The 17,768-nt window shown below is 40.2% G+C and overlaps 1 protein-coding gene across 1 annotated transcript in view; it reads right to left on the bottom strand.

The window, feature by feature from the left end:
- Positions 1-17,768, bottom strand: part of CTPS2 (CTP synthase 2) — a 71,268-nt gene that overhangs the window by 47,908 nt on the left and 5,592 nt on the right. Inside the window, exons 3-12 of the mRNA XM_084269844.1 lie at positions 17,261-17,431; positions 16,888-16,988; positions 14,619-14,735; positions 13,229-13,312; positions 9,840-9,920; positions 6,787-6,938; positions 6,379-6,511; positions 2,700-2,788; positions 1,817-1,911; positions 513-575 (exon numbers count right to left, since the gene is read on the bottom strand). Coding sequence (XP_084125970.1) covers positions 513-575; positions 1,817-1,911; positions 2,700-2,788; positions 6,379-6,511; positions 6,787-6,938; positions 9,840-9,920; positions 13,229-13,312; positions 14,619-14,735; positions 16,888-16,988; positions 17,261-17,431 — 1,086 coding nt within the window. The remainder of the gene's footprint in view (positions 1-512; positions 576-1,816; positions 1,912-2,699; positions 2,789-6,378; positions 6,512-6,786; positions 6,939-9,839; positions 9,921-13,228; positions 13,313-14,618; positions 14,736-16,887; positions 16,989-17,260; positions 17,432-17,768) is intronic.

Genomic DNA, 17,768 nt, shown 5'->3' with positions numbered 1-17,768 from the left:
GGGCTTCTCTGCATTAACACTACAGTTGCATATGCTGAAACGCATACATGAACCCCTTCTGAACCAACCACACAAAGTATATGGCCCATCACACACAATCCCTTTCCTACTTCCAAACTCTTTTCCTCTCAGCTGTTATTGGTAGAAATTTATCAGCAAGCTAATTAAATTCACTACTGCAATGGCTCTTGGTTTGGCTGTAGAACAGCCAAATGGAAGGAAGGGAAGCAAGTTTACCTCCCCACCCGCATACTCGGGAGACTAGAGGTGAACTGTCGGCACACTTTCTCCTACGATCAAGAAGCGGGTTTCAAGCAATCTGCATAATAAAGCGTTCCTCTTCCCTTGCACAGAACGGTAGCACAGGGTGCTTAGCTGATAATTATCACGTTGCAAGAGCTAAGCGCCTAACGATCATAGGACCTGTGTAACAGTTCTAATAATACACGTTTCACGTAGGGAATAAAGTTTCTTCTAAGCAAATCATGTTCACAGTGGCATACCGAGCTCACCTTTCCAGTTCAAGCGGTTCCTCGCAAATTCCACAACTGCTAATTGCATTCCCAAGCAAACTCCTAGAAGAGAAAACAGAACCCTCACAATTTAACAGGGCAAAGAACAGGACCGAAAGCACTCAACTGTTCTGTCTGAAACTTGACGGCTTAGAAATCATAGTAACCAAAAAGCTGAAACAAAAATGACTGCTCAGTGTAAAATTCACTTTTCGAGCGTAAAATACGCGTGACAATTATGCACTTAAAGCCTTTTCAAATTATTTATCTTCCCATCTATTTTTACCAACTAAAAAAACCCCAATGAGGTAAAGGCAATCAGAAGCTGAAAGCCTTGTATATCCAGATTCAAGCTTTGCTCTGGCAACTTGGCAAAGCCGTCACTGACAAAACTGTAAGAAGTAGGAGCCAAAGTTTCAGAGGCGCTTACATCAACAGCACTTATTTTACAGACCAGATGGCATCTTGAAGCGTCACCGTATGACGTAGCTCAGCCCCAGCCGGCACCTCAGCACCCCGGAGCCGCTCACTCCCCGGGCAGGAGAATGAGGAGACAAGGGCAAATCCCGGGGGGCTGGGATAAGGGCAGCGTGCTGGGGCAGCACAAGGAGAGGGGCGCAAGAACTGGGCTTAGAACAGAGCATACACAACGGCGGTAACACAAGACAACCTACCAGCCTGGCCTCCGACGGACCAGGCGCTCAGGCCCCCCAGCCGGTTCCGCAGCAGCTGGGACACGCCCCCGCCCAATCAGCCCCTTTCATGGAGGCGTGACGCCCCGTGGTAGGGCAAACAGCCTTCGCTCAGCTCACCTGTGCCGGCTCCTCGCAGAAGTTAACTCTAGCCTAGCCAAAACCCGGACACCGTAATAAAACGTACCACTAAACGGATAAAAATTATTTCATATGCCAAAAGTGCCCAAAGACACTTGTTTCCTACGGGCATTTATAATGATGCTGATTTAATTACAACCGGAAGCAAAGCCTCCCCACGTACAAGGTGAATATTGCAAATAAAACCTTTGGAGTAGGGATGGTCTTTTTCTTCCTTCCTTACAGGGCAGATGCAGGACACGACTGAGACCTCGGACATTACAGACAAGGTAAATACAACAGTCCCCATACCTCCCTAAGACCAGATGCTTCCCTAGCATGTGTTGCTTTTTCGTGGGTCGTGTTGGGGTTTTTTGGGTGTTTTGTTTTTTGGTTTGTTTTTTTTTTTTTTAAATCAAATCAATAGCTTGCTATCAATTAGCTTGCTATATACCTCCAAAACACAGTAACTCCTGATTCTAATGATCTTACCAAGAAACGGTTTCTTCTTTGTTCTTGCCCAGGAGATAGCTTGGAGTTTGCCTTCTGTTCCCCTAATTCCAAACCCTCCTGGGACCAGAATGCCACTGCAATGACAGCCATAAACAAAGCAACTCACATGTAGAACCAAGCTAGCAAGGGAAGTCCATACAAACTGCAGAAACACTTTTGAGGTTATAACAAAGCAAGCACAACACATGAAAGGCATGTTTTGTGTGAACATTAGGAATACATATACTATTAAATTTGGATATTTGTCTCATCTACCCATCCCAATTCTCACCTAATCAACCTCATGCTTCACAGTGAAATCCCTACTGCTTAAATAAACATTGCTTAAATAAACTATCAAGATATTCTCAACTCTAGTATCTTAACACAAAAATGTATGCCTATGAAGCGATACTGAAGAAATTAATGTATCTTGACAACACACCTTTACAAATACAAACTGAAATCCTGACAATGATTCTTAACAGAGACGTTTGCAGAAGGGCCACCAGCATTTAGAAAGCTTTTCTATAACTAAATCTTACTATAATGCACATTGGCAAAGAAAAATCTTTGACAACTGACCTGGCTGTAATGAAAGACTAGCTATCCATGCAAAAAAAAAAAAAGATACCCCCACCAAAAACCCACCACACCAAAAAAAAAAACACCCCCAAAACAACAAAGAAAAACCTGTCACTTGTCTATAAAGAAATTAAACCAAAGTTTGAGGATGTAAGTTGATACCATTAATTTTTCCACGTCTGAAGCTTGTCGCCAACCACGCACATTCATCCCTTTACATAAGTAACAGAAGTTTGGATGCACCGACCACTGATATCACAGCCTGCATCTGGGACACAGAATACTCAAGGGCACTTACTCTGCTTTGCACAGTTTGTGCCATGCCTGGTGATACTTCACTGAGTTCTCCACTTCTGTAGAACGCTCAAGTTCTGTAGAATCTATGTACTAATAAAAAAAAGAAAAGCAGTAAACCAGTCATTTCTTCCACACTATATAATCAACTTTTAATTACATTAAGACAAACATATTAGAGTTTCAAGTGAATTTCCCAACAAACCCGTAACAACTTCACTGAAAACTTGCTGTAGTTCCAGTAATGCATGCCCCTTTCTTTGCACACAGCTCCAAAGCTCTGCCTGCCTCTAGTCCTCCAGGTGAGCAGACTCAGTAGAATGCTCCATAGCTCTGTACACAGGTTTTCTTCCTACAGAAATCAGGGTACCAATCAAAGGACAGTGCTGATTTTATCCTGACACCCACATAAGACACAGCCAGAGCATTCATATTCCTGGCTTGAGTGTCACAGTTTTTCTAATCTTACCACAGACTGGAGAAAGAGGCATTGTCTGGCCTGTGAGAAAAGCATTCCTGGGGACTGAAGTGAGAGCATCAACTGTAAAAAGGGAGGCACGCTCATTATCTATGTCCTGCTAGAAATACCGCATGAGAATCTCAACTGTGGTTAATAAGCCTGGCTCCCAAGTTGCCACTACAGCAAAGGGAGGTGGCTACCTACTGCACTGGGCACACAAAAGATCAGAGTTTCAGTCTCAGTTTTGTCAGGCTTTTTCTCAGAATAACATAATTAATAGCACCCTGCTATAGAGTCCATCCCCTATAAAAATGAGATAATCTTAAATGACAAAACTCATTTGCGTGCAGAGAATTGAAATCAACAAGAAGATTGCAGGAAGTTTTCCAGATAAGACTGCCTTCTAGCAAACATGTTCTACTTTTTCCAACTCCAGAAGACATAAAAATACAACAGAAAAATAATTATTTAGGAATGTTGTTATTCTATACTAATATGAAACTACAGGATAAACTAAAAAGACACTTTATCATGCTGAGAAGTTGGAAAGAGAAACTAATTACAGTTGAAGTTAATTGTGGTTTCCTTGCCAAACATATTGAGCCAGCACATTTATCCCTTCAAGCAGCATCAACGTTTCATCATTCAGACATGTGGATGGTAGGCTACAAGCTGGATGCCATACATAATATTAAGCAGCTCCTGTACAACACAGGAATATTGAAATATCTAAACCCTCTTTCAGTTTAAAACCATTGCTCCTTGTCCTGGCACTACAGTGACAGGAGAAGGGGCAATGATAAAGCGTCCCTCTCCAGCTTTCCTGTAGGCCCCTTCAGGTACTGGCAGGATGCTCTAAGGTCTCCCTGCAGCCTTCTCTCTTCTAGGCTGAACAAGGCCTGCTCTCTCTGCCTGTCTTCACAGGAGAGGTGCTTCAGTCCCCTGGTCACCTTCATGGCCTATGCTTGTTAATGCAAAATTGACAATTAAAGCCAGCTGCACACAAAGGCAAATGTACATTTCCAGACTCGGCACCTTAACTTTGCTTTTAGCAAAAAAAAGTGAAACTTACACATCTCAAAAAATTCCCACTATGCAGTTGCCAGTATAAACCACTGTATTTAGAGCAACAGAATCATGTGGGTCCAAAAGGGCCTTGGGAGGTCTGTAGCCCAAGCCCCTGCTCAAAACTGGTCAGATTAGAGCAGGTTACTCAGGGCCATTTCCAATCAGGATCTGAAAGTCTCCAGAGATTAATTCTGGCTTTTCCCACACCCCTGTTTTTCACACATACAGAAACAGCTTTTTGGAACATACGTGCTCCATAAGCATCCCAAAGAATGAGGGGAGGATGACCACCTGCCATTTCCCCAGATCCCTTTCTTTAAAGATTGGTGCAACATTTGCCCTTTTCCAGTCATCAAGAACTTCCTCCAGTTGCTATGACACTTCAAAGCTGATGGTAGACTGGCCTCACAACGATGACAGCCAGCTGCCTCAGCACTCTGGGATGCCTTTTGTCTGGTCCCATGGACTTGTGTATGTCTAACTGGTCTGTATACTTCCCAACTATATATGTATCTATAATCATAGAAGAAAAAAGATTGTAGAGAAAAGCTTATCTATTTCTTAGAAATATTTTTCTCCTTCAAGGGAAAGAAGACAGTTTAAAACTTAAAACATAAGCTGTTACTTCCCTAAATGAAGTTCTGATTGTTTTGTTGTCTCATTTTGGGGTTTTGTTTTTTTCTTTGTTTTTAAATATATTTACCAACTGGTGGCTTAGTCACATAAAAACATAAAGTTTACCCAAATTCTGTTTAGGCCTTTTAATTGCAGAGACACTTTTTAGCAGTGAACTATATGCACAAGATCCCCAGTGCATAGAGTAATATTTCTTCTCATGAAACATTAAGTTACCTTGTTTTCTTCAACAGTTCCCTAGCTGCTCTACATGATAGACAGCAACCAGTTTGTGCTATACCAGTCTCTCTACTATTACCTTACAGAGGACAAGAGTAGAAGGACATTAAGTTATTCTGGTTTGGTTTCTTTCTCTTGATAGGAAAAGCATCTTCCCCCTTTTCCAGACAAAGGGGGGACCCAACTTCTCTCAGTAAAAATAGTTTAGACTTGCTTATTTGTGCATCTCTGCATGCCTCCCCTACTTGAAAAAGTTCTGGAGTGACAGTAACAATAAAAAGCAAAAGATGAAGGATTTGCAGCTGACTGATGGCCTGACAGGCAGCAGAACGATACTGTGAGAAAACAACAGGGTTTGTTTTCCATTTCAGAGCCCACAACAGCACAAGGCACAGTGAAAAGTACATTCTACATCATCACAAGCTGCTGCAGCTATGCTTAACAGTCCATCAGAACCCAGCCGTGATGGGAGGGTACAAAACATAATTGATTATCTTGGTACAGGGCTAGTCACCTGCTGCACCAAGTCACTGAGAAGAACACACCTGAGGTTGCTACATTCCTGGTGACCTGTGTTCTGAAGCAAACAGACGTATATTATCACATTTCTGATATGAGAAATTCTTCTTTAATATTCTGTGTTCATGGTTTAGGGAACTTACCACCTTGTCCCCAAAGACACCAGAAATACTGCTGTAAACAAGACTCCATATACTCATCACTGTAGTACACATGCATTCCTGTTGTTCTAGGAGCTCCCATTGCTTCCTTCTGAGGTAGACAGACTGAGACAACAGAACAGTGGCTACATCTGTGCCTTGTTGCCTTTAGTGACCTTTTCAGCCATCCTGAATATCAATGATCTTCCTGATCAAGAAGCGGTTAGTTCCAGTGAGACACTTCCTAGAGCTCCAAATTATCTATTGTCTCTGCCTTTAAAATAATCTCATTAACATGATAAGTAGTCCCATGAGCCCAAGTGAAACCTGCCTTTCATAATAAATATAAATTTGCAGGTAAAGTCTGCTTTTACATCAGATCTGCTTTTTCATCAGCTTTGGGTAATTGCAGCACTCCTTTCAGACAAGTTTGCTCCAAATAAAATAATTAAATCTGTAAACACTTCTTAAAAAAAACCCCACCAAACAAAACAAGCAAACACAAATATGCTTGGCCAGTCTGTAGTTATCTGCATGACTCACTTTCTAATTTCTACATGAATTAAAACTGCCTGACATGATCAGTGCTACTAGAGTATATTCAAAGTATTCCTGAATGCAAAATCCAGAAATATCCTCACCATTAAATCCAGTTTGTGATTAATGGCCAGCGCAGAGTGTTCCAGAGCCTTGAAAACAGATGCATAGCAATCACTCAGTTTGGTGTACTTGCCAACGAGCGCTATGGAACACACCTTCAGCAACCTTTCGTATCTGACAAAAACAGGTTTTTTAGTTATTACACCAGTTTTCACAAAGAAAGCACTAACAGCATTTGCTTTTTGTTTAACTTCACAAAAAAAAAAAAATTGCTTTTTCTTTACCTTCTTCTAAAAATCTGAAAAGTGACAATGTTTTAAACCCAAACTATTCCCAAGTTTTGAGCAGCAGCATGCTACTGACCCCAGTCCAGTCTGGTGACTTCACAGTAGCTAAAAGCCTAACTGGAATGAAACCACTTCTGGAAAAAGCAGCAGGAGTTAGAATACCTGTCAGCCATTTTCTTCCATTTCATCAGAAGATCACTTGGTTGGTCATCAATAGGTAAATTTAACCTCTGTTTAAAATATTTAATGATGCCTTGCTCCTCCAACAGAATTGGTACTCGGTAAGTGGAAGAAACATCATGGATAAATATCACCTAACAAATAAAAAAAGAAGCGTAACAGAAGGCTTACCTAAAAATGTTCATAAGAAAAATATTTTTTTTATACTACATGCATTCTGTATTCTATGTTCATTCTAATCTTTAAATACTTTTATGCAGGAAGCATGGACAGTGTTGAAGGTACCACTAAATCTACAAGGAAAAAGCTACCAGATGTGATTTCACTTCTGCACCACATCATACTAAAATAGTTCATCAAGCCCATCAACACATCAGTTTTAAAAGAACATCTGGCCACACAAGCAGTCACACTTGCTAACACTTCTTTCTCCCTCTCTCACAAACCTGAAGAAAGAATGAACATGAATGGAACATGACTAACAGACCCATTTGGGTTGTGATAAAGTCTCCTAAAAGAATTTTGATAGCGAATTAGGTTGTGTAATTAATTCCTGTACATAGTCCATTCAAGGACCATTTAGTTCAGAACACATTCATAAACTGCATCCAAGCTGCTGGCAGTTACGTTCACTGCACTTAGCATACATGAGATTACGGAGTCCAGAATCCTGAGCACAAGCATTCTCTTCCCTGATACACATGGGACATATGGGATACTCACTTATCCTTCAGTTACTCCTGTTCATCACACCAGTACGTACACATGGACACTGACCGGTGCCTCTCTAAGTGCCCATTCAACAGCAAAAAGAGTAAGGTAACCACAGCCCTCCTACAGCAGGAACAAGGCTTGTCCAACCGTTCTTCCAAACTTGGAACAAGCCTGGCGGTCTCAGCCTGTCTTCACAGGTGTGCTTCAGCCCCTTGGTCATGACCCTCCTCTGGACTCACTCAAACAATTCCATTTCCTTCTTATGTTGCAGGCCCCAGGGCTGGACATAGTACTCAGGGTGAGTTCTCAATGATCAAGGGACTGGAACATCTCATCTATGAGGAAAGGCTGAGAGTGCTGCAACTGCTCAGCCTCAAGAAGAGAAAGCCTAGGGGTGGGGGCAGAAAATTTCATCAATGTATAGAAATACCTGAGTAAGGTGCAAAGAAGAGAGTGACAGGATCTCTTCAGCATTGCTCAGTGACAGGACAAGAGGCAATAAGCACAAATGCAGGAGGTTCTCTCTGAACGCCAAGAAACACTTTCTCACTTTGAGGGTGACCAAGACTTGGCACAGATTGCCCAGGGAGGATGTGGAGTCTCTATCCTTGGAGATACTAATAAGCTGTCTGGATAATGGTCGTGGGTAACAGGCTCTAGATGGCCTTGCTTGAGCAGGGGGGACCAGATGATTTCCCTTCCAATCTCTATTCTGTGATTCTACATCAGCAAACAAAGAGGAAAGGTGGTCTGAAAAGATGGATCACCTTGAGATTGTAAACCACTGTTCTAGGCCCAAATTAAACTGCAATTTCTTCTCTAATGGCACTGCACATAGCTCCAGGAAGAAGACTCATGCCACATCTAATCCTTTGGGTCACAGGAAATCCAAGATCATTCTAAAGAATATATAGACACGTGGCCAATGTTTTCTGAAATCCAGAAGCAGTTCATTAATTTTAAGACACACAAGGGACTTAAGAACAGTTTTGCAGAATTCTGATGAGTAGAGTTATGAAAAGGAAATACAAAAATAAGGCTACACCACAGGACAGCACTGAGCAGCACTTCAGTCCCCTGGGTACAACCCCTAGGGACACACGTATATTAGACAATGCAGGGGAGAGATGTTTGAGCTCGCCAGAACAGTGTAAGAGAAGTGCAGCACTCTGACTGGGATCATAGTCAGCCCCTCTCATGAAAGCTGTGACTGATGCAACTGTTGAGCTTCTGCTCTAAGAGGCAGAACTTGGAAAAAAAGGTGCCATGAAGACAGCTTCCTCCTTGTCAGGTGGCTCTTGGGGAAGTTCAGCTGTGGGTGGGACTCTTGGCCCAGTTAGACTGGCGTAATAAGTGCAGTTGGAATCTGGGTATGTGTGTGCTCACACACAGCCTGACACTGCCAAAAAAGCACACACCATTTTTTGTTTGACTCAACTTCCAGTTGTCTCTTTCTGGAGAGGAACCACACAGACATTTCTGAAGGGTCTTCCAGAATCTACCGCAAGGGCGTCCTCTTCCACAGAGAGTAAGATGGAAGGTGGGGGGCTGGCTGGGGGAGAGTCAGAGGGCCACACTGCCCTCTACACTCTCATCTGGAATCTTACTATAAAAAGCTTTTTCTTACACACCTGCAGAGAGACGGGCCAACCCTGATGCATACTGGCAATAGAGCATAACTGTTGGCAACTATTATCCCTTTAATACTAGCCATTACATTAAAGAGTAAAATGCTCTCACTTGTAAAATACTAGAGTACTTGGTTTATCAAAATTAATATTTTAATAGCAATTCATCACAAACTATTAAGGCCAAAAGCAGATATGAATTATAAAAGGATACATAACTACACAGTAGATGTTCTAAGCATGTTAAAGGGCATGAATATCCTATTACACTATCACAGTAAGTGTTAATGTGGCTGTGATACTCTATGGACATAGCAAAGTCGCCAGCTTTACCCACCTTTTGCTGCTCATCTATTGTAACCACTTGAGATGGTTTATGGAAAATAACTATAGCTTGAAACTGCACAGTTTTCAAAACTGCATACAACAATTAATCATGCATTCAAAATCTGTTATTTTTATTAACTTTATACACAACATGCATTTAAATTGTTAATGACTGTTTGACATAAAATGTTACATATAAACTCCCAATATTTTTCAAGTGCTATGGTGTACATGACAGCAAGAGAAAAATTATAAAAACTATTACATATTAATGAAAGAGCCTGGAGTTCAAAACAGAAATGCAAAGAAATATTTGCATGCTTTACCATTTTTAAGCAATGCTGAATAAAATATTAAAGTACTGACCTGCTCAGGTTCCACATGGCAAAACATGGAAATCTTTTCCTTCACTGCCATTTCTATAGGTTTTGCACTTCTGCAGACAATCTGTCGTAACAAAAGGGAAAATCTTAAATATTTACTAGGCAAATAGAAGATCCTCCATACTGTTCATGGAGAAATTAATCTCCTTTGGAAGCACAGCACAAACAAGCCTTTTTTTCTTCTTCCCTTCTTTTTGGAGTTCTACAAATAATATGCTAGTAAGGCAAAAGTAAATCAGTTACCTGCCCACAGTGACCCACTTCTATTACTCTTCAGTTGTCATTCTCTGTAATGCTGCTTCAGCATGTTCTTTTTTTATAGCTACTATTGTAAAAGTCTTTACTTAAAATTTAGCAGCTCTGTAAGTATGAATAATATGATGAATCAAAATAAATACAGTGATCTTATCAGCAATTAAATCATAATTATTAACTTCAGCAACTAACTCCAAATGCAGAACTGCACTATCAATGTACCCACTGATTACTCAGTTGCTTGTTACTTTGAATCCTGAAAATATAACAGGAAGTAGGACGATCCTGTTAAAAGATTAATTTATTATTTTCCCCATCGTTTGCAAAGGAAACTATACTTAATGTGTTAAGATCTTTTTTTTTTGTCTAGAAACTCGTAGCTGATCTTTAATCACCTTGCTAGAATACAGCTTAGCTACACTGATTATTGATGAGCTTCTCCAACCCTTGCAAGAAATTCTAGAAACAGAAAAACAATGGCAGGTATAAGAAAAAATTAGTGCACATTCTAACAATAAAAAAGAATTATGAAACAATTTGTACATTGTATTCAGTTAAGCATACCATATACTTAAAAACTGGGTACTGTTTGAAGATAAAATTCATAAACCTTGATAGTATGAGCACAATTAAATCCACTTTGAAATCCATCATCCATTTTACTGAGACAAATTTTAAAAGTTAATGCATTCACAGAAATCAAAACATCAGAATCAGCATGAAAATACAGAACTACAGTAACAGTGAAGAAGATTCTTCTCACAGAAGGATCTTATACAAAGATAAGGAACGATTCAATTGAATAGGTGCCCTGGTTTCATCAAGGATAAAGTTAATTTCCTGGCAGCAGATATGGTGCTGTGTTTTGGATGTAGCATGAGAATTATGTTGATAAATCGCTGATGTTTCCAATTGTTGCTAAGTAATGCTTATACTAAGCCAAGGACTTTTCAGCTTCCCATGCTCTGCCAGGTTGAAGGTACATCAGCATGTAACTGAGGGAAACAATCACGGCTTGGGAATGGCCTTGGCACATCAGTCAGTGGGTTGCAAGAAACTGCATTGTGCATCACTTGTTTTACATATTTTTATCGTTATTATTATTTTCTCTTTCTGTATCAACCCACAAGTTTTACTTTCCCCCACCCCAATTCTTTCCCCCATTCCGCTGGGGGTGGGAGGAACGAGCAGGTGAGCTGCTCTGAAATGTTCAGCTGCTTATTGGGTTGAACCACACCGACAGGGCAGCACTGACAAGCATATCATCAGTTTTCTACTTGCTATAACAAAGTCCATTAAATCTGCGGATAGAGCTTTTTCATAAGCACTTACAACACCCCGTGGAGAACAGAAAGGCTCCCATATGCCCATAGGCAGCTCAGACTGGCCCAGCATGCCACCTCAGGGTAGCCCGAGACCAGACGGCGAGGCAGCGGGTATGAAGAACAAGCCCAAGCAAGCTGAGCTCAGCCAGCCTGGCAGCACAGCTTACAAAAGGAAGCTCTCCCAACTGCTGTCCTAGGAGCTTCCCCATGTGCTGTCCTGGCCTTGGGCCCCTGCCCAAGAGAGCAAACATTTAAAGATTTTCTTGAAGCAGTGCCTAAGCATCTTGACAACAGTGCCAGGATGCTCTGCTCAGAGTGTAATCTCCCTGTGCTTCAGTGGCCAACAGCAGCTGTTTCTGGCAGTCCCTGAACTGCCCCCCAGGCAAAAACACTCAAGATGTGAGAAAGTGACTAGATAAGTCTGTTTTTCCTTTTATTCCACACACACACTTAGGGAGGCTTTTAAAAATTAATTAGGGGTAGGGGGGAGAGGGGAGTAAGTCAGGCACTGACAATTATCTTAAATGCCTTCAAAAATTAAATGCAACCTTCTATATGCAATTAGCACCTCAGGAGGGATTTTGAAATTTAGACCCTGAGGCTTGCAGTATAGAGCAGCATTGTCTTTCCCTCCAAGGGCTGATTACGGCTACCAGGTTGCAAAAATCTGAAGCTACCCAAGACATTCCTCACATATGCTATTTATAAAGCCATTGGGTTTGTAGGTATAATGCTTTTTGATAAACATAAAATGCAATAATTAAAAAAAATAATCAGAAAGCAGCACAAGACTTAGTTGTGTGACTGTCCTTTTAAGAACCATTTTTCCTTTTTGAGGAGGTAAATATTATACAGAAGCAGTGACTATTCTCTCTTACTAAGGCTAGGAAGCTTTTTCTCCCAGTAGACTTTATGGGAATGGAAACTGCTCAACAACTGCCAGAATCAACTATGGAAAATATTCTTTTACTTAACAAGCAGCCTCACACAAGAGACCAAAACTCTCCTTTTCTGTTCCTGAAGCAGCCCTAGTCTTCAGCTGCAGCTCAGGGAGTTACATAGCATAAATGTGAACTACCAGCACTTGACCAAGCAGGTTAACATCTCCAATAGCAGACAGGTATCACAACAGGGAACCACAATCTACTCGTGTCTCCTCTCTGCTCTCAAGAGGAAGTGCCAGGGAGGCAAATGCTGCATCCACATAATAAGCACATACTCATTACCAGAGCACTGAGGAGAGAGAATGGAAGGCGTTGAGCATTTATCATCATTTGCCAACTGGCACGAGGTGAAACTTGCTCACTATACCACACAGAGCAAGTCCAAAACAGGAAAGGAATTGAGGAACCTTACTCTGAAGATTCACCCCCACATTTTATATTTCCAAACAGGAATATTTCAAAGTATTTCAAACGTAGTAATGCTGCTTCTTTATCAGGCATAAGAAGAAATTTGTGAGAGAATGTAAGAAGCAGAAGCATTCCAGGTTTTTCCACTAACTGAACTGATACTTTAAGTTATTTTCAGCAGTGCAGAATGATTTTTCTACAAAGATTGCTTTAGGAAGACACAGGTACAAGTCCCAAGATATTGCAAGGAGTTAGTTGAATTAAATGAACTTAAGAGTAAATCTGAGTAAACTGATTTCCTGTGGCATTAGTGAAGCAGTGCAGTGTATACATGGCACATCATCTAAAACTCTCATGAGAGACTAAAGCTTACACTTTGAACACAGGTTATGCAAGCACAATACTAGATGACTGATAAATATATATCTATATTTACTCACCAAATCTGGAGACAAGCCTAGACCTCTCAGTGCTCTAACACTGTTCTGTGTTGGTTTTGTCTTCTGTTCACCAGTGGCATTAGGCTGGAAAGATAGATTTTTGAAAGCTCAGATAGCAACTAAAATCTACTAACAGAGCAGTTATGGGTTAAAAGATAAAAGTCATCGCAAGTAATAATACTTGCAGGAAGTAAGCATATCCAAACATAACCACAAGACACCAGAAACAGAACTGGCTCTTATATGAGAAATTCTGTGAAGAAATCAAATGGCCCTAACTCACATCAGGGTTATTTTGATTTTTCTCTTAAAGAGGAAAACATTTCAATATAATTAAGTCAAGTAGGAGAAAAAGGAATATTTTAAAAGTTGGAGTTTCCTACTAAACAGTGAATGTCCAACATAGCACAAAGCCTCCAGTGACTGTCCTTGGAAGTAATCAGCTGTAGTAAATAGTTCTGTTCTCAAATACACAGAATCAATCCCTCTGATTACTGATGATTCCTCTAACACATACTCACAATGGTTAATAATTCTCTTTATACAACCAGATCAACATCACCACCTTTGCTTACCAAATTCTCCCATTGAATATTTACCTCTTAAAACAATAAGAAAACCTATTTGTGAAGTAAAATTTGGAGTCTGAATGGGAAAATACTTGTAGCCCTGCACAGAAAGTTGATACTGACTGGAAAACCATCGTATATGGAGGAGTTCACCTGAGGCTGAGCAGGCCTGTGCTACACAAATCCTTTGGCCACAGGACAAACCCAGCCAGCCCCTTGCAACAGAGGAGCCTGTTAAAAGCAGCACCTATCCACAATCACATCATCTGCGTGGCCTTGCCTTTACCTAAGGATGTGACAACAAGTTCATCTGGGACCATCCTTTCTGTTTACAAAAAAAAAGATGCAGTTGCTTCGTTGAAATAAAATTATCTGTTAGCTCAAATGCCCAAAATGGGGGGACTCATCTACAGTACATGGTCTGCCCAGCACTCTGCACGTCAGAGCCTTCCAATGCTATGCCACCCAGGGATTCCCACCACCTAGAGGGACTTAAGTAATTTGTATGATCTTGTAGCAGTAGCTCCAAGATACAGAACTTTAAATCATACCTTAGAGAGACCGAGTGCCTTTCTTAATGGCCTTGTAATGTACCAGCACTTTCCAGTGCAAAACACAAGTATATTTAGCTTTCCAGATAAATTAGTGTTGATAAGGGTTGGAGCTTTTTGTAATTTAGAACACTGAAACAAATTCTCACATTGATAACAGTAATTACCAAAACCTTCATTTACCCCAATGTGGCTGGGTTTCACCTGTGTGTCTCTAAAACCTTTCAACACGAAAGCGTAAAATCTACTTTATTAATTTTAATAACTTACCTGTGGTACTAAACTAACATGGATATTACAGAAGTTCTCTCTTTTTGCTTTGAACTGAAACTGTCTAAATGCTTCAATAAATGGCATTCCTTCAATGTCTCCAATGGTTCCACCCAGCTGAAAAAGAAAGGTTGGATCTGTCAGTGGCAGAAAGAAAAAAAAAAAAAACAAAACACTCTGCATCTCACACATTCAACAAGTTTTCTGAAATCAACTTAGGAAAATGACAATTTAAATTTGCAGGCATACTCTGCAAAGAGTTGTCACGTATTCTGCACCTTTTCCTGTGGAAAACATCACACAGTTTTCCAGTTCTCCTATGCAGCTTTACGGCACACAGATAAGCTTCCCGTGGGAGACACGTGGTGCTACTGAATAATAAACACTCACTGGTTTTCTCTGCCTTCAGAGAGGTGAATGATTAAGTAATAGTTAAGCTGAAGGGAAGGTTTTTTGTACAGAAAAACTTTCTGTTTTCCTGGCTGTCAGATTAAGGAACAGTTGCAACCAATGAGATGCAGACATTTAGCAGTATTATGATAGCTTTACAACACCAATAAATGCCATGTGTACAATAAGAAATAATATTTCCAGTTATAAAATTTAAAATATTTATTACCAAAGAATAAGTCCATGATAATATTTATTTATAAAGAGAGAAATTAGAGGTCTTTCAAATACAGACTGTAATAGACTAAGCGCTGAAGAGTCTTAGGAAGTAGTTGTATTTCAGAATGATGTTTCTATGCCACCAAGTGGCTTTTGACAGAATTGCGTATTTGTGTCCATCCAATACCAGAAAAACTTCTGACTACATTTGTATGGGACACATATTCAGCCTAGCTCCTTCAGGATTTTACCATGGAAAAAATATGTTTCTTCAGACATTTAATGCTTTATCAGGCTAGAGCTACAACAAAAAAGAAAAAACCCTTACACAGAGGAAAGAGAAAATTAAAAACTTGAAATTAAAGCACTGACAAGCTTATCACTTATTAATGTTCTTGTGGAACACCTGTATTTATTGGTTTTACTTTTTTTAAGTATTTGATTTATGTAGTTCATAAAAAAAATAAACCTATAGCTATCCCAAAAAATGTGTTTTAATCAAGGCAGATTCTTGTGTGCAAGAAACATTAAGCAATTCTGTGGCCTGGGTCACAAAGTTTCTCACACTACTGATCATGGTGGTCACTTCTACCATTAAATCTGTGATGTATTCGGCTGTCAAATCCTCAGGTATAACCTTTTCCTGTATTTTGCACTGTAATAGTAATACTAGTAATTACTGACTGCCTTGCCTTTCGTCCAGTTGCTTCAATGCCCCTCTAAGGATGGGTGAAACTCATTACTTCTGTTGTTAATGACTTAACTTGGTGATGTTCTGCACAAAGTTAAAAGTAACTCCAGAAAATGGAAAAGTAACCTATGTTAAATTTCATACATATCTGATGTTATGTATAAACAGATTAAAACACCTGTAAACATTAAATGTCCATCTTGTTGCCCATGGTGAAGCCATATGGGAAGCTAGGGTGTCAGAAGCTCTCCTACCAACCATAGGGGATTTCAGACATTACACAGCTTTCATCAACACAATGAACAGTACGCAGCTTCAGCCAAACATCTGTACCTCAGAACTGATACTTCACATTACAATAACTGGCTGCTGTAATTTTATGAATTAACAAACTCTCAAGCAGCTCAGTTTCAGCAGTATTCTAGAAGGCAGTCAAGTTAAAAAAAAAAGCTGCAGAGATAACAGCCATCTCTCTACAACCTTCTTTCAAGTCACTTGCTACAGTTATCTGAAAGGAGATAGTACAGAGATGGGTGTTGATCTCTTCACCCAAGCAACAGGTGATAGGACGAGGGGGAATGGCCTCAAGCTGCGCCAGGGCAGGTTCAGATCAGACATTAGGAAAAAGTTCTTCACCAAAAGGGTTGTTGGGCATCGGAACAGGCTGCCCAGGGAGGCAGTTGAGTTACCGACCCTGGATGTGTTTAAAAGACGGGTGGACATCTTAGGGATACAGTTTGGTAGAGGACAGGTATGGTTGGACTTATCTCAAAGGTCTTGTCCAATCTAGCGATTCTGTGATAAGATCCTGCCTATCATTTTCAGAACAAATCAAAGACCATAAAATGCATTATTTGCCCTGCTGCCCTCCGTAAATTTTCAGCCTGACCTACAGCAAGTAGCAAAGAAAAAACAAGCTACTTCACTGTGTTTACTATAGATACGTATCCTAAAAGGTTCCATACTTGCCTCAATTACACAGATTTGTGGTTCTCTTCTGTCATCGTCCACTGGAACTTTTGCCTGATTCATTACCCATTCCTGAACTGCATCAGTGATATGTGGAACAACTGCAAGACAAAGCAAGACAAGCATATCTTAGTTCAGGCCCATATAGCAGGCTTTGCATACAAAAGAGGAAAAACGAGCACAAAGTCAAAAGGAAACTACTAGCTCCTTTTTCGATTCCTCCCTTCCTCGAACCCCAAAGCCCAGCATTACAAGAACACCCATATTTCTTTCTCCTTCCCAAGATGTAAGACTATGCAGCAAGGAGCTCATTCTTGATCATTCTTTTGTGAAGACTGAATGGTCTACTATCCCACAGAATTAAAAATATCACCTTGAACAGTTTTTCCCAGGTAATCGCCATGTCTTTCTTTATTAATGACATGCTGATATATCTTCCCGGTGGTGATGTTGTTATCTTTATAGAGATTGATGTCCAAAAATCTCTCATAATTTCCCAAATCTAAGTCAACTTCTCCACCATCATTCAGCACAAAAACTTCACCTATGAAAAGAAAGTGAAAACTTTAAAAATACCATGAGAAATTTCAGGAAAACCTTAACAGGCACAAGAGTAATAAAATAGTCAGAAAATATTAAGCTCACAGAAGGAATATGACAAACTTATCTTAAAACTGAAGATTTTTTTTTGAAATTACATATTGCAATGACATATCAACAAAGCACATGCTGCAACTAAACCTCCATTGTCCTTCTGCATGACTTAATATCAGTCATTACTTTTACACTGAATGCCTACCCCTCAGTCACAAATAGTCTTACAAATGAATTTAAGTTATATTGCCTAAATAATTAAGTGGCTTCAAAATATTTAACCTGAA

This window comes from Gallinula chloropus, assembly GCF_964237585.1.
Source record: "Gallinula chloropus genome assembly, chromosome: 1".
Lineage (NCBI taxonomy): Eukaryota > Metazoa > Chordata > Aves > Gruiformes > Rallidae > Gallinula > Gallinula chloropus.
The sequence above is the reverse complement of the archived record's forward strand: the minus strand, read 5'-3'. Positions and strand labels throughout refer to the sequence as shown.